Raw genomic sequence first — 22257 nt, forward strand, 5'->3', positions numbered from 1 at the left:
CTCATTGTAACTGGTGTAGACATAGTTTGAAATTGAGTGCTGATGCATTCTGCAGTTTCCATACTCTCTCACTTTAGATGAACATTAAACCAAGAATCTGTCTGCCCTCTTGCAAGGTGGGGGGAGTGTAAAAGATCCCACGTCACTATTGGAAGAAGAGCGGGGTGAGTTCTCTGGGGTCTGCAGGCTGGTATTTATCCCTCAACAAACATCACTCTAAACAGATGATCTGAGTCATCCTCATTGCTGTGTGTGGGAGCTTGTAGTATATAAAATCAGCTGTCGTGTCCCTATGTTACACCAGTATATTTCAAAAATACTTCAATAATGGAAAAGCATTTGGGATATAATCTGAAGTGACAAAGCTCGTTACAGAATTTTCCTCCTCTTCTCTCACCTTCCCTCCCCTCTGCTTTCCCCCATCATTCCCTCCTCTCTGAGTCCCTACATCACTCCCTTTACCTGTCACTCCATCCCTCTGCATCCTGTCATCACTCCCTAACCTTGTCACTGTCTCCCCTCTGTAACTCCCAACTCCCAGTGTCCCCTTGTCACTCCCACCCTCCCTCAGACATCCTTTTCCTGAGAGGTTTCCTGCAGACCAGCCAGTGAGGCTTATGGTGCCGTTTGATTTTGCAGGATTCTGGTGCTTTTCTCTGTGTAGTTGATGATTCCACAGAACACATCATGTCCATCTGGGACTGTGCCAAGAGTACCAAGCAGGTGGAGATTAAGGTAGGTATTTTAAACACTAGAGATGATGGGCATGGAGGCTGGGATGGGTTCTTGTAGTCAGCATAAGAGTAAACAGGTGAATTCCTTTGGGATAGTGACTCTGTAGTGGAATGAACTATGCTTGCAGGGCTGATGTATCTCCAATATTAACCACAGAAGGTCATAGGGGTCCTGGAGCATATCTGTCAGGGGCTGCTCTGTAGCGTTGGAGGGTGCTCTGTTCTTGATCACTTTCTGTGAATCAGGGGCTTCATAAAGTGATCAACCCTAACCTAAATAATGGCTCGTGGAAATTCTGCTCAGCATGTGCATTGGGCAGGGTGCTGACTCAAATGGCCTCTGGCTACTCACCAAGTCAGAGCAATGCTGGAGTGGAGACAGGCCAATAGGAAACCTACCATTTGATGAGGGGATGAACCATGATTTAAAATGCTGTCTTCTACACAAACTTACTGTGGGGACATTGTTTAAGCTGTTCTGGCTCAGTGCAGGCTCTGATAGCTACTTCCCATTACAGAGCAGTGGTGATAGTTCCTTTAGCCAGGTTGTTTCCAGACACAGCTAAATATTACGAGGAGCTGAAGAGGGACATGGAAATTAGGTCATGTTCATGTTCAAGGTGTGAAGGAGTTAATTGCCATCAGCAGTGTGAATAGGCATGGTTCTGGAATATTGAGGCCTCCCAGATGGAGTCGGGGCTTTCAGTCTGATTACTAGAATAGAAATCATGCTGAGTGAGTGAGAAACCCTTTCCACTAAACATAGGACATTGACTGAAGAGACCAGAGGGGGAAAGAGTATCACCTTTTTTGACACAATGTGTTTTGCGAATTGGAATACCCTGAAAGCAGATTCATTAGGAACTTTGAAGAGAGAATTACAGAAATAATGGAAAAGATATGTTTTCAGTACTATTAAGAAAGATTAAAGAGGTGTAGCCTTATTTGGGTAGTTCTAATGAAGAGCTAGCACAGACCCAGTAGGATGAATGGCCATCTGTACCGTAGAATGCTTATGGTCTTATGGAATTGATGTCAGATGCTAATCTCCACTGTGGTCTCACCCTGACAGACAACCAATGAGGCAGTGTTCGAGGTAGAGTTTCACCCAACCGACAGCTCAAGTGTTGTCACCTGTGGCAAATCACATGTCTACTTCTGGACTTGGACTGGCTCCTGCCTCACCAAAAAGCAGGGCATCTTTGGGGTAAGTTATGCTATACCACAGCCTGACTAACAGTTAGATATTCCCTATTGTGTCAGTGCATCAGACTGTACTCTCTAATGGTAACACCTGATTAATCAACCACTGTGCTCTGTACCAACTCTGTGCACTGAATTCAAACGGTACTCTTTAAACAGTCACTCTTTACTAACTGGCATTCTGTACTGGTGAGTTCAGACTACACTCTAAATGGTCACTCTGTAGCAGATGCCAAGATAAGGAATTTGTGGAATGTCTACAAGAGATTTTTTTTAAAGCAGACTGTGGTGGAACCCACCAGAGAACAAGCAATTCTGGATTAGACATGTGTAATGAGGCAAACGTGATTAGGGTGCTGAAGGTGAAGGAACCCTTAGAGGGCAGTGATCATAATATGATAGGATTCACCCTACAGTTTGAGAGAGAGAAGCTGGAATCAAACCTGGGTTCCAGGTGCTGTGAGGCAGCAGTGCTAACCACTGAGCCACTGTGCCATCTGTAGAATCTGTTAGAATTCTTTGAGGAGGTAACAAGCAAGTTAAACAAAGGAGATCCAATGGATGTGGTCTATTTGGATTTCCGAAAGGTCTTTGACAAAGTGCTGCACAGGAGGCTGCTAAGTAAAATAAGAGGTGGGAACAAGGTATTGGCATGGGATAGAGTATTGGCTGATTGGCAAAAGGCAGAGAGTGGCATTAAAGGGGTCATTTTCAGGATGGCAGCCAATGATGAGTTGATTCAGCAGGGCTTAGTATTGGAACCACAACTATTCACATTATACATTAACGATCTAGATGAAGGAACTGAGGGCATTGTTGCTAAGTTGGAAAATGACACAAAGGTAGATGGAGGGGCAGGTTGTGTTGAGAAAGCAGGGCGGCTATTTGGACATGGACTTGGACATGCAAGAAGAGTGGGCAAAGAAGTGGCAGATGTAATACAGTGTGGGAAAGTGTAAGGTTATGCACTTTGGTAGGAAGAATAGAGATGTAGACTATATTCTAAATGGGGAAAGGCTTTGGAAATCCAAACCACAAATGGACTTGGGAGTCCTGGTTCAGGACTGTCTAAAGTTAACATACAGGTTCAGCTGGGGTTTAGGAGGTCAAATGCAACATTAACATTCTTTTCAAGAGGGCTAGAATACAGAGCAAGGATGTACTGCTGATGGCTGTGTAAAGCTGTGGTCAGACTGTATTTGTAAATATTGAGAGCAGTCTGGATGTAGGTTTGCTTGCTGAGCTGGAATATTCGTTTTTAGACATTTCGTCACTATACTAAGTAACATCTTTAGTGAGCCTCTGAATGAAGCACTGGTGGTGTAGTCCTCTTTCTATTTATATGTTTGAGTTTCCTAGGGTTGGTGATGTCACTTCCTATGGTGACATTATTCCCTATGGTGATATCATTTTCTGTTCTTTTTCTCAGGGGGTGGTAAGTAGAATCCAAGTCAATGTGTTTGTTGATAGATTTCTGGTTGGAATGCCATGCTTCTAGGAATTCTCATGTGTGTCTCTGTTTGGCTTGTCCTAGAATGGATGTGTTGTCCCAGTCGAAGTGGTGTCTTTTGTCATTTGTATGTAAAGATACTAGTGAGAGAGGGTCATGTCGTTTTGTGGCTAGTTGATGTTCATGTATCCTGGTGGCTAGTTTTCTGCCTGTTTTGTTACTGTTCTTGCTAGGTATTTTGTAAATGACAGTAGTTTTGCTTGTTATTTGTACGAGGTCTTTCAAGTTCATTAGCTGCTGTTTTACTGTGTTGGTGGGTTTGTGGGCTACCATGATGCCAAGAGGTCTGAGTAGTCTGGCAGTCATTTCTGAGATGTATTTCATGTAGAGGAGAGTGGCTAGGGTTTCTGGGTGTGTTTTGTCTGCTTGTTTGGGTTTGTTGCTCAGAAATCAGCAGACTGTGTTCAATGGCACCAGTTCTTTTTGAATACATTGTATAGGTGATTTTCCTCTGCTCTTTGTAGTTCCTCAGTGCTGCAGTGTGTGGTGGCTCGTTGAAATAATGTTCTATTGCAGCTTCGTTTGTGGATGTTGGGATGATTGCTTCTGTAGTTCAATATTTTGTCCGTATGTGTTGTTTTCCTGTAGACACTGGTTTGAAGTTGCCCATTGGCTGTTTGCTCTACTGTGACATCTAGGAATGGCAGTTTGTTGTTGTTTTCCTCCTCTTTAGTGAATTTTATACCAGTAAGGGTATTAATGATGGTCTTGAAGGTTTCCTCTAATTCCTCTAACTCCTCTAACTAACATATAAATAGAAAGCGGGCTACACCACCAGTGCTTCATTCGGAGGCTCATTGAAAATGTTTCCTAGTATTGTGACGAAATGTCTGAAAACGAACCTTCAAGCTCAGCAAGCAAACCTACAGCCTGAACCTCAACCTGTGCTACAAATCTTCTCAAAACTCATTGAGAGCAGTTTTGGGCCACGTATCTCAGGAAACTGTGCTGGTATTGAAGAGTATGGCAAGAGGAGGCTTATAGGAGGGATGAAGGACTGGTCATAGAGGTATGGTTAAGGACTCTGGGTCTATACTCAGTGGAGTTTAGCAGGATGAGGGGCATCTGATTGAAACTTAGAGGCCTGAATAGAGTGGATGTGGAGAAGATGTATTAGTAGGACAGACTATGACCCAAGGGCACAGCCTTACAATGAAGGAATGACCCTTTACAACTGAGCTCAGGAGGAATTTCTTCAGCTGGAGTGGTCAATCTGTGGAACTCATTACCACAGAAGGTTGTGGTGGCCTGGTTATCGAGTGTATTTGAGAGAGAGATAAATAGGTTCTTGATTAGTAATTGTATCAAGGGTTAAGGAGAGAAGGCAGGAGAATGGGGTTGAGAAACCTATCAGCCATGATTAAAGGCAGAGGAGACTTGATAGGCCCTATAGCCTAATTCTTCACCTTTACCTAATGGTCTTATAGGAGAGAGTGGGACCAGAGGGCAAAATCTCAGAGTAAGGGATCACCAACCAAGGACAGAGATGAGGAGGATTCCCCCACTCCGAGTGTTTGGATCTGTGGAATTCTTTACCATGGAGCCTGAGTCCTTGAGGATATTCAAGGAAGAGATAGACAGATGTTTAATCAGTAAGAGAATCAAAGGTTATGGTGATAAGACAGGAAAATAGGACTTGAGGATTTTAAGATCAGTCACTGTCTCATTGAATGGCAGAGTATATTAGTCTACTGTTACTTCTACATCTTATCCTCTAATATTCGATGCTGTGACCATGCTGCAAATTATTTTAGTTCATACCACCCTCTTTTGTTGAATAGTTTCTGTAACCCATGGGCTGCCCTGCCTCAGCTGTGAGAAACCGGAAAGCTGGTGAAGCGACAAAGTGATATAGTGAGGAGAACTGACCTTCTGTTGGTGATAATACAGTGACAGGAAGCGCAAATTTGCAGCTGAATTTGTTTCCTCTTTCATTTTACAGAAATACAAGAAACCCAAATTTATTCAGTGTTTTGTGTTCCTGAGAAATGGGGATGTGCTGACTGGCGACTCAGAGGGAAATATCCTCCTATGGGGTAAAGCAGCTGCAGACATCAAGACATTGGGCAAAGGAGCCAAAGGTACTTGTCAGCCGTCTCTACCACTAGGGCTTGCCCTGGTTTCTGTAAGGGACATGAACATAAACTACTACTCACTGACTTGTCAGAAGTGAAACAAGCACGCTCTCCACAAATAATGGCAAGAATGTGTGTTTTACATATAGCAAGGTTTCAAGCAGCAGGATGCAGTGAGTAGTTTGCTTACATCTGTGGAAGGCATCTCTCACTTGGTGTGGAATCAGCTGGTGTGGTTAAGATGTTATATTTTATATTATAATTATCTCAGTCAGCTTTCATAGCATCCCTACACTGTAGAAGCAGGCCACTCGGCCCATTGAGTCCACATCATCTCTTCAAACAGCATCTGACCCGGACCCATCCCCGACACTATCCCTCTAACTGCATTTCCCATGGTTAATCCACCTAGCCTGCAGAACCCTGGGCCCAAAGGGCAATTTAACATCGCCAGTTCACCTAACCTGCACAACTTTGGACTGCGAAAGGAATCAGATCACTCTGGGAAATCCCATGCAAACACGGGGAGATCATGCAAACTCCACACAGACAATCACTGGAGGTGGCGCTGTGAGGCAGCAGTGCTAATCACTGACACACTGTGCTACTGCCACCCCCCTCCCCCCTCCCCCACAAAGGTTGTGGATTCAAGGCTCACTCTGGAGACATGAATACAAAATCTGGACTGACAGATCCCTGCACTGTCGGATAGTCAGTGCTGAGGGAGTGCCACACTGTCAGAGAGTCAGTACTGAAGGAGCGCTGCACTGTTGGAGGTTTAGCGCTGAGACAGCACCATACTGTCAGAGGGTCAGTGCTGAGATAGAACTGCAGTGTCAGAAAGTCAGCAATAAAGGAGCTCCACGCTGTCGGATGGTCTCTATTGCATGATCAGAGGTACTGTGTTTCAGATGAAACATTAATTTCAGACCCCATTGTCCTCTTGGGTAGGTGTAAAATGTTCCAGAGCCACCACTGGGAGAAGAGCACGAGGTATCTCTCCAGTGTTCTGGGCCAATATTTTTATGCCAGTGGTTAGCACTGCTGCCTCACAGCGCCAGGGACCCGGTTTCGAATCCAGCCTTGGGCGACTGTCTGTGTGGAGTTCGCACATTCTCCCTGTGTCTGCATGGGTTTCCTCCGGGTACTACGTTTCCTGCCACAAGCCAAAGATGTGCAGGCTAGGTGAATTGGCCATGCTAACTGTCCACAGTGTTCAGGAATGTGTAGGTTAGGTGTATTAGTCAGGAGCAATGTAAAGTAATAGGGTAGGGGAATGGGTCTGGGTGGGTTACTCTTCGGAGGGTTGATGTGGACATGTTGGGTCAAATGGCCTGTTTCCACACTGTAGGGATTCTATTCTATTCTTAGCAAACATCACCAAATCAACAGACCAAATGAAACAAAAACTGAAGTTGCTGGAAAAGCTCAGCAGGTCTGGCAGCATCTGTGAAAAGAAATCAGAGTTAACGTTTCGGGTCCAGTGACCCTTCCTCAGAACTGTACTGAGGAGGGGTCACTGGACCTGAAGAGTTAGCTGATTTCTCTTCATAGACACTGACAGACCTGCTGAGTTTTTCCAGCAGTTTCTGATTTACAGCATCTGCAGTTCTTTTTGTTTTCAGCAGACCATCTGATCTGTTACACGGCTGACTGTGGAGCTTGCTGTGTACAAACTGGTTGCCGCGTTTCCTACATTGTAGTAGTGACACCGTTTCCAAAGTAAATCATTGTTTGTAAAGGGCTTTAGTTTGTACAGAAAGGTTGAGAGTTGCTGGAAGAAATTGGAGTTTCAATGAACATGTCACAGGAGTCTCTTAAATTCTCTGGTGCTGTTTCAGAAACTTATCAGATTGCCAAACAAACAAAGGCCCACGAGGGCAGTATTTTCACCCTCTGCATCATGAGAGATGGCACGCTGCTCAGTGGAGGAGGGAAGGACCGCAAAATCATCCACTGGAACCTGAGCCTTACAACAGATCAAGAAACTGAGGTGAGGCAGACATGCATTATTAAAATGTGAGGAGGAGAGAACACCAGCAAGTGGAGGGAATGAGGGAGTGGCTGAAGGAAGGGGCAAGTGAGGGATGAAACCGAAGTGAAGTGGATATGGTGAACTTCGTGATTAAACTGAAGAAGCACTTCATTATTGTTGAGGTTATTATTTGGATTGCCTTAAGTTGTGAAAGAATATCAAAGCTGCTTTGTATTGTAGATCCCCGAGCGATTTGGTGCTGTGCGTACTATTGTGGAAGGACAAGCGGACGATCTCCTAATCGGAACCACACGGAATGCCATCCTGAGGGGCAGCTTTACTGAACCCTTTACTCCCATCGTGCAGGTCAGTGCAGAACAATAGGAGTCTGGCTCATCCCCCCACTCCTTCAAAACTTGGGGGTGATCATTTTTGTTGTATGCAGGATATTAAGAACAACAGAGCCAAGGTTAGCGAAGGGAGCTAAGGTACAGATTGACCTATGAGTTAACTGTTATGGAGAGGTTTTTCCATGTGGTTATGCTTTGTGGTTCACTTGCAGGGTCACACAGATGAACTGTGGGGATTGGCCACGCACCCATTCCAAGATCTTTTCCTGACATGTGCACACGACAAGCAGGTGTGTCTGTGGAATCAGGAGCAGCATATGCTGGAATGGAGTAAAACGCTGGAGGTGAGAGGGAAAACCTTGCACACTGACTCTTGAGTGAAAGTTCCTTGACCTACAATGAGAGGAGGGGGGACCTTTCATCACACCAGAGTCTGGCTATTGTCCCTGGAGAAAGTGAGGGCTGCAGATGCTGGAGATCAGAGCTGAAAATGTGTTGCTGGAAAAGCGCAGCAGGTCAGGCAGCATCCAAGGAACAGGAGAATCGACGTTTCGGGCATATGCCTTTCTTCAGGAATCAATTCTGAATTCTGGCTATTGTCCCTGCCTGGAAAACACTTCCTGGGAAGTACTGCTCCCCTCTACCTCAGTTTAAGGGCAATTGGGGATGGGCAACAAAAGTTGACCCAGTCAGTGACGTTCACATTCCAGGAGGGAATAAAGGAAAGGTTTATGTCAAAAAGTTATACAGCATGGAAACAGACCCTTTGGTTCAATCAGTCAATGCCAACCATGTTCTCAAACTAAACCAGTGCCACCTGTCTGCACTTGGCTCCTATTCCTCCAAACTTTTCCTATTCATGAACTTATCCAAATGTCTTTTAAATGTTGTAACTGTACCCACATGCACCATTTTCTCTGGGAGTTCATTCCACATGTGAAAGAGTTGCCCCCTCATGTGCTTTTTAGATCTTTCTCCCCTCACCATAAAAATATACCCCCTAGTTTTCAACTCCCCCGCCCTAGGGAAAAGACCCTTGTCATTACCTTATCTAAATCCCTCATGATTTTATAAACCTCAATAAGATCACCCTTCAACCTCCTATGCACCAGTTTAAAAAAAAGTCCCAGTCTCTCTCGTCTACTTTTTTATATCTTATATATCTTTTATATCTTAACCCTTCCATTTCTGGCAACCTCCTGGTAAATCTTTTCTGAACTCTGTCCAGTTTAATAATATCCTTCCTATAATAGGGCGACCAGAACTGCACATAGTATGTGTTTCTATCACTCCTGCCCGCTGCCCTATTACAAGAATGATCCTTTTGTTCTTTCCTCAATCTCCAGCCCACACATTCTGTGTCTGCAACTGCCTGACCCATTTAAACCTCCAACCACTTCAAGTTCTGATCAAAGGTTCTGACCATTAATTCTGTTCTTCCCCTTTCAGACTGCCCCTGTGCACGCGCTCTCTCTTCTCTCTCCCCCCCCCACTCCCCTCCCCACTCCCCTCCTTTCTGTCTCTCATTTTCTCCTTTATCATAAGCAGGAATCCTGGACTCAGTTTCTAACATTCCTTATCCAAAAGCTGAGAGGCGATTTAAGCAGCAGTCATGCTAATTACAGCATTGAATAACAGCAAAATATTGTCAATACTGGAAATCCCAAACGTAAACAGAATGTTGGAAAAACTCAGCAGGTCTGGCAGCATCTATGGAGAGAGAAAAACAGAGTTAATGTTTCAAGTCCTGTATGACTGTTCCTTAGGATAGTTCTGAAGAGTCATGTCAACTCAAAATGTGAACGTATTCTCTCTCTACTGCTGAGTTTCTCCAGCATTCTCTGTGTTTGTTTCTTATTCTGGCACAACCGAGCTGGCATTGAACCTGCTCCCTGGTGGGTGTCCTTCTCCAGGTTATGTCAATTGCCTGACTGATCAGAGATTGGGATAGTGCTGAGAAGAAAGCCGCCAGACTTGCTCTGGCTACCGTTTCTGTGGGTAACCTCACAACAGGATGCATGCTCCCTCTTGTGGTAGAATTGTTACAGAACGGAGGGAGGCCATTTAATCCATCATGTTTGTGCCAGTCGGCCTAAGGATCAATTCAGGTAGTGCCCCCCCTTCCCATCCTTCTCCTCAAGTACCCCTCTTCAGAAATTTAGAATGTTTCCAGAAAGAGGCTAGTTTGTCCAGCATGGCCAAGAAACAAGCCACTTTGTCAAAACTATTTCCCAGCACTTGGTTCGTGTCATGGATGCTACAGTCCTGAGTTTCCACTATTCAAATTACGTAGAGCACTGAATGAATTTTTCCCTAAAGGCTGCCCAAATGCTTGGCAAAATTCAAGGGGTGATCAGTTGAAGAAGTAGCACTATCCTGATAGGTAGAATGGACAGATTTGACAAAGAGCTATTCCACCAATGAAAGGTTGGCTCTCACTGCACTTTGAAAGTATTTAAATATGTATTTAGGGACATGGTGAGGCTCCTACTGCATGGCCTGTACATTTAATAGTTTCACTAATTCCCCAGGAGACTGGACTGTGTGCTGATTTCCACTGCAGTGGCACCGTGGTGGCTGTTGGGCTGCAGACAGGCAGGTAACTACCACATTTTACTATCTGCTTATTTTCAACCCATCTCACTGCACCAATGGACATCAGAAGATCATGCATTCTGATGACGGGCCTCAATGTGCAGAAGACAATTTTAAAGTTTATGAATGACATGAAATTTAAAGCATTGGAAATAGTGAGGAGGACAGTGACAAGTTGGTGGAGTGGGTGGATGTGTGACATGTGGAATTCAATATCCAGAGGTGTGGGGTGATGCATTTTATATACACTTCAACTCAGTATAGGAACAGGCCCTTTGGCCCACCAAGTCTGCACCAGTTCCTAGTCCTTATTTGTACCTGCTACTTATTGCCTATGCACAGTTTCTATCCCTCTGTTTGTCTACTGTTCATGTGTCTATCAAAGTACACTTTAAACATTGATAATATGCCTGCTTCCACCACCACCACTGGCAGTGCGTTCCAGACACCCACCCCGCATGTCTCCCCTAAACCTTCTCCTTCTCACCTTGAACCTGTGCCCTCTTGTAGTTGACCTTTCTATCCTGGGGAAAAAGCCTTTGACTATCTAACCTATCTATGCTCCTCATAATTTTGTAGACCTCTATCAGGCTCAGACTCCATCTTTCCAGTGAAAACAATCCAAGTTTATCCAAACTCTCCTCATAATTAAAACCATCCAGACCAGGCAACATTCTGATAAACCTTCTCTGCGTTCTCTCCAAGGTATCCTGTTGGTAGGGTGACAACCAGAACTGCACAAAATATTCCAAATGTGGCTTAACAGAAGTTTTGTACAGCAATAACATAATTTGCTGACTTTTATAGTTGATGCCCTTGCCAATGAAGGCAAGTGTGCTGTATGCTTTCATAACCACCTTATCCAGCAGTTGCCACTTTCAGGGATCTGTGGACATGTTTGCCCAATGTCAATGCTCCAAAGTGTTCTGCCATATATTGTGTAATTTACACCTGAATTTGATCTTCCAAAATGCATCACCTCACATTTGTCCAAATTAAACTCCATCTACTGTTTTTCTGCCCAAGTCTACAATCTATCTATATCCCACAGTATCCTTTGACAATCCTCCTGATTATCTGCAACTCCACCAATTTTGATATTAATCAGACCACCTACTTTTTTGCACCAGATCATTTATATATATTACAAACAACAAAGGTCCCAGCACTGACCCTACTGTCTTGTCTACCTTTAATGAATTTAAAGACACCCACCACTTCCTCCTTCATTATGTTGTGGAGGTACCAGTGTTGGACTGGGGTGGACAAAGTTAAAAATCACACAACACCAGCTTCCTGATGAAGGAGCCAAAAGCTAGTATTTCCAGGTAGAGCTGTTGGACTATAACCTGGTGTTGTGTGATTTTAACTTCATTATGTTGATCTGACTTTGGTAGAAAGAACTTTGAAAGACAATACATTAGGAGATACAATTCTAAAAAGGGGTGCTGGAGCAGAGGGACTTGGCTGTATATGTGCACAGATCATCAAAGGTAGCAGAACTGATAGGGAGAGCAGTTGATAATAGAGTATCCTCAGCATTACTAATAGGAGCATAGAGTTCAAGATCCGGTAATGCTGAACTTGTATAAGACACTTGTTAGACCTCAATTGGAGTATTGTGTACAGCTCTGGGTGCTACATTATGAGATGGATGTGTACACTTTGGAGAAAGGGTGGAAGAGATTTACAAGAATGGTTCAACGAATGAGAAACTTCAGCTATATATGTAGACAGGAGAGGTTGGTTCTCCTTGGAGAGAAGAAGGCTAAGAGGAGATCTGATAGGGGTTTTCAAAATTATGAAGGAACTGAATAGAGTAGATGGGGGAAAAAGTGTTCCTGTTAGTAAAAGGAACAGGGGACAGACACTTAAAATGATTTGCAAAAGAAGCAAATGTGCTGAGGGGAAAAAGAAACACTTTTTTGCACAAGTGGTTAAGGTCCGGAATACACTGCCCGGAAGTGTGGTGAAGGTAGGTATAATTGAGGCATTCAAGAGGGCATTGGACACTTAAATAAAAACAATGTAAAACGAATAAGGGAAAGTTAGGAGGATGGGACTAAGTCATGATGTTTGTTTGTTGGAGAGCCAGTGCAGACACAGTGGGCCAAATGGCAGCCTTCTATGCCTTGACATTTCTGTAACTCTGAATGAGGTAGTGATGGCTTTCAGTGACATTAACTATTGAAAGGTGGGAAAACTCTGAGATGTATTCTCAGCACAATTCCCTCTGTCCCCATTATTAGGTCTGAATACTTTCAATGCTGGATCAATATGTTCTTTGTGGAATGATTATAAATCTCATTACACTGAAACAAGAAATTGTGACACACACTTTTCCTCTCTGTCCTGACCCCCATTTCTCTAGTTGCAAATGATTTTTTGTGGGTTTTTTTCTCCCCCACAGGTGGGTAGTTCTGGATTGTGAAACACAGGATCTGGTTTCCAGTACTGTCGATGGAAATGAGCAGCTCTCGGTGGTGCGCTATTCCCCAGGTAATCTCACATTGTGAACTGTCACTCACACCAACTGGCATTCTCAGATATTGCAAGCTTGCTGAGTGGTAGCAGCCCTGCCCTCCCCATGAACCTGGGAGCTTCGAGCAGTCTTGGTGAATTGATTTTCAGTAACAGCGAGCAGTAGGCTCACCGATGGAGAGGACAGGAGGATTTAGCATAGTTAACCAGTGTCCCTCAGGATCATTTTTAGTCAATCTACCAAGCATTCTCGCCTTCATATGTGAGCCTGTGCAGTCAATGTGTTTTGTCATGGAGAGGTGGTAGCATGGATATTGCAGCCAAGCCAACACAAAGCTGGATGCGGTTGAGTAGGCACCCAGCTCATCACCATCGACAAGCCCTCCCAAAAACCAGTTATTGCATGTGCATTAATTTTTTATATTCCAACAGATGGTAATTTCTTGGCAATAGGATCACATGACAACTACATTTACCTCTACACTGTCAGCGAGAATGGTCGGAAGTATAACCGGTTTGGCAGGTGCATGGTAAGAACATCAATTTATATTAAACTTGAAATGTTCTGATGGTCCTTCCTTTTCCTAATCTATTTTTTAGCTCTTTCCCTGTCCACTGTTTGGGAAACAATGGGTCTACTTAGAGCAGCAAAGCCATTTCTAATGTCTTCCTGTGATAAGCCCAGGAATAGTGCTCTCATCTTTTATCCTACATTTCCCTCCCGCTATTGCCACTTCCTAGATTGGGATCTGATCTGCTTCAATTCACCATTCCATTTCCGCTTTTCCTCACCTTGTCCGTCTCACTGTTCACCAAAGGCAGTTCAAGTTACCCTTCTATGGGCATGTTGAGGGTCTGGCATCTTGCCCAAGAGATCATCCTTCCATGTGTAAGGCTAGGTAGTAAAATGATAATAACCAGGAGACAGGCAGCAGAAGATGATCTCCTACTCAATATTGTAATTCACAACAACATGTGAGGGTATGTGTGTATAGAATATACATGTCGTGTATTTCATGTAGGTGAATGTCCCAAGCCTCTTCATTGTCAACATTTCATTGACAAAGCTGCAAATATCATGCAAACAGTTTTTAAGAGTAGATGATCAAAAACTTAGTAAACAGGTTATGAGGACCATCATAAAGTTTTTAAGTCCTGATGTGGGCCTGGCTCCTGAACTAACATTCATGACACATGGTCCACAGAGACTATGTTGAAGTGTTAAGTTCTGCATTGAATAAGTGTGTGATGGTTGGTGTTATTTTTGATGATGACTCACTATAACCCCATACCTTTCTTGCTTATACTTAGGGTCATTCGAGCTTCATCACTCACCTGGACTGGTCTCAAGACAGCCACTTCATCATGTCCAATTCTGGAGACTATGAGATCCTCTACTGTAAGTAGAGAAGTTTCCAGATCATCTAGGTTTTTCCCAAAACCAGCACTGCAATGCCCTCAAACCCATGTTATAAAGGAGGGCATGGCTTTCTTTATGGTTTGGTGGCAGCAGTAATGGTGCTAAGCTGGGCCTTGGTACCTCTAGTTGGGGTGCGGAGGAAGATTTGGTGGGGCATTCTGCTTTTGGTCTAGTTGTATGTCACGGATATGAGATGAGACCGGCCTTGAGCCCAGTCAGTTCACTTTCTGTCATACCTCTGAGGAATCAATATCATCAAAGGAGATGGAAACACTTACTAGATTTGGGATGATCTCCTGTGTATGAGGTCTGTATCTCAGTGAGTCAGTGGACTGTCTATGTGGTAAGTAGTGAAGACATTATTATTTAGTCTGTAGTTTGTAACTCACAATTGATGAAGGGGCTTTGCTGTCCTTCGTCTCTGTGATATCAGCAGATTTCCATCAAACCTGACTGGAAAGAAAAAGGAAAACAATGTCTGTTTGAACAGGCAGTAACTCCAAGTAATTTATTCTTGGTATTGGCATTCTGTTTTACAGGGGACATCGGGGCAGGATGTAAACTACTCAGAAATCGTTATGAGTGCAAGGATCTGGAGTGGGTCTCATATACCTGTGTCTTGGGATTCCATGTTTTTGGTAAGGATGATAGTCTTGGACAGTGGTGGGAGCAATGGGAGAGGGTTTAAAGAAATGCATGAGAATTCTATAGTCAGTGGATGGGGTGAAGAATATGTGAGGGCTATAAGAACACCTCCCTCATGAAGCAGGGACATATCTCAGTGCTGGGGTGAATCTAACACGAAATTAACCAGCTCTGACTTTAGACTGCCCAAGTCATTAGGTTGGGCAGCTCCTAGGTGGGCTTCTAAAGCCAATGCTCTGCAATGAAGATGATTTCACAATGGACTGTTACAATCAAGTGCTTAGGACATGGGACTTTGGAGTAGAAGTAGGCCCCTCCAGCCTGCTCCCCAATTCAATAAGATTGTGGCTGATCTGCTTGTGGTCTTAACTCCACTTTCCTGTCTATCCATCTCACCAGTCTGCTCAGGATTTTACTGTTTCAATAAGATCATGTCTTGTTCTTCTAAACTCTAACATCCAACCCACTTAAGCTTTCATCTGAAAAGTAGACTTTCATCTGAGGAATGAATCAAGTGAACAATTGCTGAACTGCTTCTGATGCAGTTATGTCCTTTTCCAAACAAGGAAACCAAAACAATGCATAGTACTCCAGACGTGGTCTCACCAACACCTTAGACAACTGCTCTAAGCATTCCTATTTTTATATTCATTTCCCCTAGCAATAAATGTAACTAGTACAGATTCACTTCTCCCTTACACTGGCAAATTTAAACCTCCCGAAGAAAAAGTGCAGAGAATATTTACTAGACAAACTAGAGATGGGAGACTTTAGTTAATGTGGAGAAATTGGAAAGTGAGACCATGACCAGTGGGGGAGGAGACCTGAAGGGCCAAATAGCCTGCCCATGCTGCTATAACTATGGGAAAAGGAGAGGGGTAAAGAGAGATTGGTAATCATTGGAGAGATCGTTTAAAAAGCTGGCACAGGCACAATGATGTTATGAATTCCAACAGCCTTTCTCCTTACTGCGAACTGTCAAGCAGTTTGAATAACACTGGGAGCTTTTTTTTTTGCTTTTTGTCTTGCTGCAGGGGTCTGGCCAGATGGTTCTGATGGGACAGACATTAATGCACTGTGCCGCTCTCACAATGAGCGCACAGTGGCTGTGGCTGACGATTTCTGCAAAGTTCATCTCTTTCAGTATCCATGTGCGAAACCTAAGGTCAGTCAGTGTTGATGAGAGAAATAAAAAGAGAAATTGCTGGAAAAACTCAGCAGGTCTGGCAGTATCTGTAGAAAGGAATTAGTGTTTATGTTTCAGGTCCAGTGACTTTTCTTCAGTATGTGGGGTTCTGATGAAGGATCGCTGGACCCAAAACATTAACTCTGATTTCTGTCCACAGATGCTGTCAAACTTGTTGAGTTTTCTAATTTCCAGCATCCACAGTGCTTTCGGTTCTTTTTGTTCAGTTGTGGTGAGTGTTTCTTTGCAATTTCAGCATCACAAAACACTGGGTGGATCCCCCCAACCAGATCCCAAACTGCTTCATCCTTCCTCCAGATCACAGCTGATTTATGACTCAACATCACTTGACTTTGCTTCATAATCTTCTAATGGCCCTTGTCTATCAAAAATCAGTGATGAAAATACCCAAAGCCTTTTGGAGTCCAGAAGTTCTAGACTTTCAAAACTATTTATGAGAGAGAGGTTTGTTCCGTGATTTCTCTAGAACGCTAATTGATGAGAACAAGCACCCAGTATGACGCTTTCATCCTGTCAATGTGAGAGCAGGACAGATCATTTCAAGAATGAGATAGCCAAGCACGGAAGGGTTTAGTGGACTAATGGCACAACATTGTTGAGTATTAGGATCCGCACCATCCATCTCTCTCTTGCTCTCTGTCTGTCTGCATACAGAGAGTCTGTGTGGGAAGAAGCCAGTTGGCAGTGATATTCATGCAGGCTACTGCCCAAAAGCAGCGCCTGCCACACGCAGAATTGAGAAAGAGCCAGAAAGGGAAATGTTTGGATGACCACAGAAGATGCCTTTCCTGTTTTGCTTATGTGGTGGAAACAGATTTTAATCCAGGTGCTGTGAGGAGATGCCTGAGGTGTCCTTCCACATATTAACCAAAGCAGCTTTGTAAAGGGAAGTGGGTACCCAATTCACATTCACCCACTGTCCCACCCCGCCCTCCACTACAGCCACCATTGGGCACCAGTACTGTGTAACAAACAGCAGGGACAGATAGCACTGCAATAGGGTTGGACTGTGACGCCTTCCAATGTTGAATAAGGGTCTGGGTCTGTACATATCAAATGGTACTGGATATTAAAGGTACCATGGGTGGCCAGTTCCTGTGCAACTGTGCCAGGGTCAGAACGGAGCCTTTGAGAAGCAGAATAAAAAGCTGCATTGAAACATTACAAACCACTTCTCTTCTGTGGCTGGATGCACTATAATGATCACTGTGATCATTTCTGAGCCGTGTGGGGAAAGGCAGACAGCAGCCTGGGCTATTTAAATACAGGCATAGAGTAGAAAAGCCAGAATTTATGTTAAGCCTTTCTAAGTCACTGTATTAGACTTCAGTGAGAGTATTGGATCTAAAATTTTGTTCATTATTCATTGAGTGTTTATGACTAGGCCCACCCCTTAAGAATAACCACATTGCTTTGGGTATGGAGTCACAGGTAGACCAGACTGGATAAGGACAGCAGATTTCATTCCTTCAAAGACATTAGTGACACCAGGGTTTTACGTCAATTCACCCTGGTTACATGCTAACCATTAGATCAGTTTTTAACATTACACAATTTTGTTGAATTCAAATTTTACCAGCTGGGATTTTAATCTCTGCCCCCCAGAATACAACCAAGGTCTCTGGATTACTAGTCCAGTGACATTAATACCACGCTGCCACTTCTCAATTCTGGACCCCACCCTTTTGGTAGGATTTTGAAACTTCAGAGGGTACGGAGGAAATCTGTTAAAATAGGACCACGGTTGAAAGATTTTTATGAATGTGGAAAGACCAGAGAAGTGGAATTGTTCTCCTTAAAGCACAGAGAGTTAAATGGGAGATCTGACCAATGCTACACTGGAATACATTTCTTAATTTCCATCAACAAGTTGATTTGGTTTTAATGTAACTGCATTTGGTGCCTGCAGAGGGTAGTACTGAGCTTCTCCCTTATTCCTAACACTGCCCCACGCAGGCACTCTGTGTTATTACTGTGTTTTGGCCTGGTTACCTAATTCTGGATCAGTGGTGCTGGAAGAGCACAGCAGTTCAGGCAGCATCCAAGGAGCTTCGAAATCGACGTTTCGGGCAAAAGCCCTTCGTCAGGAATAAAACCTAATGTCTTGGCTTCCTGGACAGGATATTCGGTTGCAATAAGCCAGTTTGGATGTCACTATTTTATGTGACATAGGGAAGTTGTTGTTAGTGAAATGTGACTCATCCAGAACTACCTGTATTGATATGGTACCTGATAATGCAGCACAGTGTTCCAATGTGCTGGATATAAAAGGACAATGTGGAGGAGCCAGTGTTGGACTGGTGTGGACAAAGTTAAAAATCACATAACACCAGATTATAGCCCAACAGGTTTATTTGGAAGCACTAGCTTTTGGAACGCTATCCTTCGTCTGATGAAGGAGCAGCACTCCAAAAGCTAGTGCTTCTAAATAAACCTTTTGGATTATAACCCTGGTGTTGTGTGATTTTTCACGATATAAAGGAAGGCATAGGTGTAGTGATGTCACTAACTGATCCTCTAGGGACATGACCGGTGATAAAATCTGAATTCAGCAAACAAAGTCTAGTCAAAAACCCATCTGTGTCATTAATGCCCTTTAGGGAAGTAAACTGCCATTCTTACATGGTCTAGGCGATAATGTGACTCCAGACCCACCCTTGACTCTTAAGGGCACTCTGAAATGGCCTGGCAAGACAGTTAGTTGCATCTAAACGTTACAGATATTCAATAAAAGCAATGGAATTAAATGGACCATGATTCATAAACCAAGGTGCTGGAAATAACACCATAGTCTTGTCAACCCTGTATTTATGCACAACATAAACAGCACTGCACCCATTTCAACATAACAAAATAGGTGACAGCCATTCTCTGGTTTATTTCTCAGGACATGCCTCGACCAATGAAAGTCATGTGCCTTGTTTAAAATTTAAACAAAGCTTGGCAGTTAACTGGTAATCATCATTCGAGATTGTGGTGCTGGAAAAGCACAGCAGGTTAGGCAGGATCTAAGGAGGAGGAGAGTCGACATTACAGGCAAAAGCTCTTCTTCAGGATGGCTCCTCAGATGCTGCTGTTGTGCTGTTGTGCTTTTCCAGCACCACACTCTCGACTCTAATCTGCAGTCCTCACTTTCACCTGGCAATCATCAGTAACTAGTGCATTTTACAAGCAACATCCCTACCAATCAGAGTCCACTTTATCAACTAATCAGCACTCTCCTCTTATACAATAAATATTATTTTTCCCATTTCATTGGTTTACTTGGGATTGGTCCTGATGAGCACAAGATGAAAAACTTTGAGAAAAGTATATTTTTCAGCAATACTAACATTCTGTTCTACCAAACAGCTATTTGAGTGACCTGCTCAGTGATGCTCTGTTTGGGTTCTGTCAGAGCCACACACCTCATTTGTAGCCTTGGCTGAAACATTATCAATAGAGCTAAACTTTAGACATGAGGTGGTAGTGACTGTCCTTGTGTTTGACCAAGTCTTTCATTAAGGAACACAATAAAAATTGGAGTCAGTGGGAATCAGGGGAAAATTTTCTGCTGGTTGTAGTCATACTTGGCATAAAGAAAGATGGTTGTGGTTTTTTGGACATCAGTCATCTCAGCTCCAGGACATCTGCACAGATGTTCCTCAGGGTACTGTCCTAGACCCAACCATCTTCAGTTGCTTCATTAGTAATCTTGCTGATGATTGCTGGTAATTGGCAAATAACGTGCACTATGCAAGTGCCAGACATGACTGTTTAGCTCAGTTGGCCAGGTGGCTCAGTTGTTGGACAGCTGGTTTGTAATGTAGAGTGATGCCAGAAGAGTGGGTTCAATTCCTGCACTGACTGAAATCATCATGAAGATCCACCTTCTCAATCTCGCTCCTCAACTGAGGCATGGTGACCCTCAGGTTAAAATCACCACCAGTAGTTTCTCTTTAATAAGAGAGCAGTCCTATGATCATCTGGAACTGTGGCAGCTTGACTTTAAATGTACTTGCCTAACGAGGACCATTTCAGAAGACTGCAAGTGGTGCCACCTTGTCGATTAAAACGACCTCAGTGAGACAAAATTAATGTTCCCAAGGAGCCCCGAGCATTATACCTTCTTTACTGTTCTTTTGAACAAATCTGTGCAGTAACATCCAGCTCTCTGAATTAATGAGAATCAAGGAATATCAGTTAAGGTCCTACACTCTGAACTGTTACTGGAAAATTTCCAAACATGTGAAGACTCTAAGTTTCTTAAATTTTCTTTGTTTGTAGGCACCCAGCCATGTATATGGTGGACATGGCAGTCATGTGACTAATGTCCGTTTCACACACAGTGACACTCACCTGATTTCAACAGGGGGCAAGGACACAACTGTGATGCAGTGGCGCATGATGAACAGCAGCCTTGAACGCAGCACTTCCATCTCATCCACTTCTGTCTCCTCGCTGGACATCCCTTCAGGAGGCAATGTTTGAAGTGTTTAATTGGTAGACTCTCTCTGTCTGTTATTTGCCCCTGCCCTTTCAGAAAGTCAAAGGTAATTGGACTGAGAGGTTCATAGTATAGATACAAGTTGAGATGAGATGTTTCTTCATGAGGACCATTCTGAGATTATGTAAATACTGTGCACACTTTTCTCAGCTGCCCAATTCTTTACATTCTCATTTGCCCCTATTACTGAGCAATGATGGGAGTGGGGGATAACCCTGATACTGGATATAAATTTTAAAAGTTGATTTGTTTTGAATAGATAGGGTAAGTTGAAGTTTAGTCGGACTGTCAATGTTCAATTGTAGAATTGCTGGGGAGGTTTATAAGGATATCCTGCAGTAAAATGGGAGACTTGGGATTGTTGAGTCTTTGTTGATATATGTAGGAGTTTTAAATTTAGTATGCAGAAGTGGGAGAGGCTCAGTGTGAGGCAATGGAATTATAAAATGATGGGAAATGGAATTTGATTGTGTGTAAGGAGGGCTTGATATATAATGGATATTGCAGTGAATACGAAGGTGGCTTTTGTTTTGCACAGTTGGGAGGCAAGCCTGTGTGTTTGCATCTCATATTGAACAACTCTTATTAACCTCACATTAAGAAGCAGGATGGAGTGTGTCACAGTGATGGGACAGGAAAGTTTATTCAGTGTAGCTCATACACTGTGGATAAGTGCAGAGCAGTGGTCAGTTATCAGGGGCAGATTTGGTCAACAAAATGGAGGGAAAAAAAATCAATCTTTTGCAGATTTTGTCCTTGTAGTTTTGCTTTTAAAGTCTGTGAAGTAACTGTGGACAAATGGACAAATAAGCAAGAAAGTTACTGCTAGTCCTCTGCCACGCACTGGGTGCTACAGTTAGGGCGCAACCAGTCCAATCCTCCCCAACTCACTGATTTTGCCGTGCAGGTCATTGGCAGCTCTGTGGGGAGATCCATCTTTACATTCTAACAGTCATTGGTACTGCAACTCTATCTGATAACTTTCCTGTATTTCATTTTCAAAAGTAGTAGTCCTCATTTGTCTTTTATAGACGTTGTCTTCTTGGGAAGACTTGAACATTATGAAAATTAAATAATTGAAGCCAAATGTTGTCACAAGGACCAAGGCACCTTACTCACAGACTAGATGATTGTAAACAGTTTTGAACTGTACAGAAATGTATTTTTTCTTTGAAATAAAGCCCAAATTTAACAATATGTTTAACTGTTCACCAATATTTAAACTGATCTGCACAACAGGATTGGTAATGTGGTTTCCTTGAGTTTCACTTATCTTCTACTTATTTAGCTGCAAAGCCAGTCCTGGTAGAAGCATGAGGAGACCATTCAACTCTTGTTCCACTATTCAACTAACTCATGGCAGATCTGCTTCTTCACTTATCCAGTTACCATATCCTTTTGTCCTGCACCGTTATTGCTTTTGACACTTAATTTCTCCTGCTTCCCACACAGTCCACAGACTTTCCCATGTGTTCTTATTCGCATCAACTGCCCCACCATCACCACTCCCTCCTATTCACTGCTAAACAGGAGTCCTCAGCTCTGGGCCTACCACAACCATGACCTGCTGCTGCCA

The 22257-nt window shown here is 43.4% G+C and overlaps 1 protein-coding gene across 3 annotated transcripts in view; it reads left to right on the forward strand.

The window, feature by feature from the left end:
• Window positions 1–21878, forward strand: part of LOC122543787 (echinoderm microtubule-associated protein-like 4) — a 63959-nt gene extending 42081 nt beyond the window's left edge. For all 3 annotated transcript variants that reach the window (XM_043682559.1, XM_043682557.1, XM_043682560.1), the window contains 13 exons: window positions 640–735; window positions 1807–1941; window positions 5390–5528; window positions 7364–7515; window positions 7738–7863; window positions 8060–8191; window positions 10379–10446; window positions 12853–12941; window positions 13356–13453; window positions 14235–14322; window positions 14883–14981; window positions 16023–16153; window positions 20462–21878. In XM_043682559.1, coding sequence (XP_043538494.1) covers window positions 640–735; window positions 1807–1941; window positions 5390–5528; window positions 7364–7515; window positions 7738–7863; window positions 8060–8191; window positions 10379–10446; window positions 12853–12941; window positions 13356–13453; window positions 14235–14322; window positions 14883–14981; window positions 16023–16153; window positions 20462–20665 — 1557 coding nt within the window. In that variant the 3' untranslated portion in view covers window positions 20666–21878. The remainder of the gene's footprint in view (window positions 1–639; window positions 736–1806; window positions 1942–5389; window positions 5529–7363; window positions 7516–7737; window positions 7864–8059; window positions 8192–10378; window positions 10447–12852; window positions 12942–13355; window positions 13454–14234; window positions 14323–14882; window positions 14982–16022; window positions 16154–20461) is intronic.
• The last annotated feature ends 379 nt before the right edge of the window (window positions 21879–22257 follow it).

This window comes from Chiloscyllium plagiosum, chromosome 45 (genome assembly GCF_004010195.1).
Source record: "Chiloscyllium plagiosum isolate BGI_BamShark_2017 chromosome 45, ASM401019v2, whole genome shotgun sequence".
Taxonomy (NCBI): Eukaryota; Metazoa; Chordata; class Chondrichthyes; order Orectolobiformes; family Hemiscylliidae; genus Chiloscyllium; species Chiloscyllium plagiosum.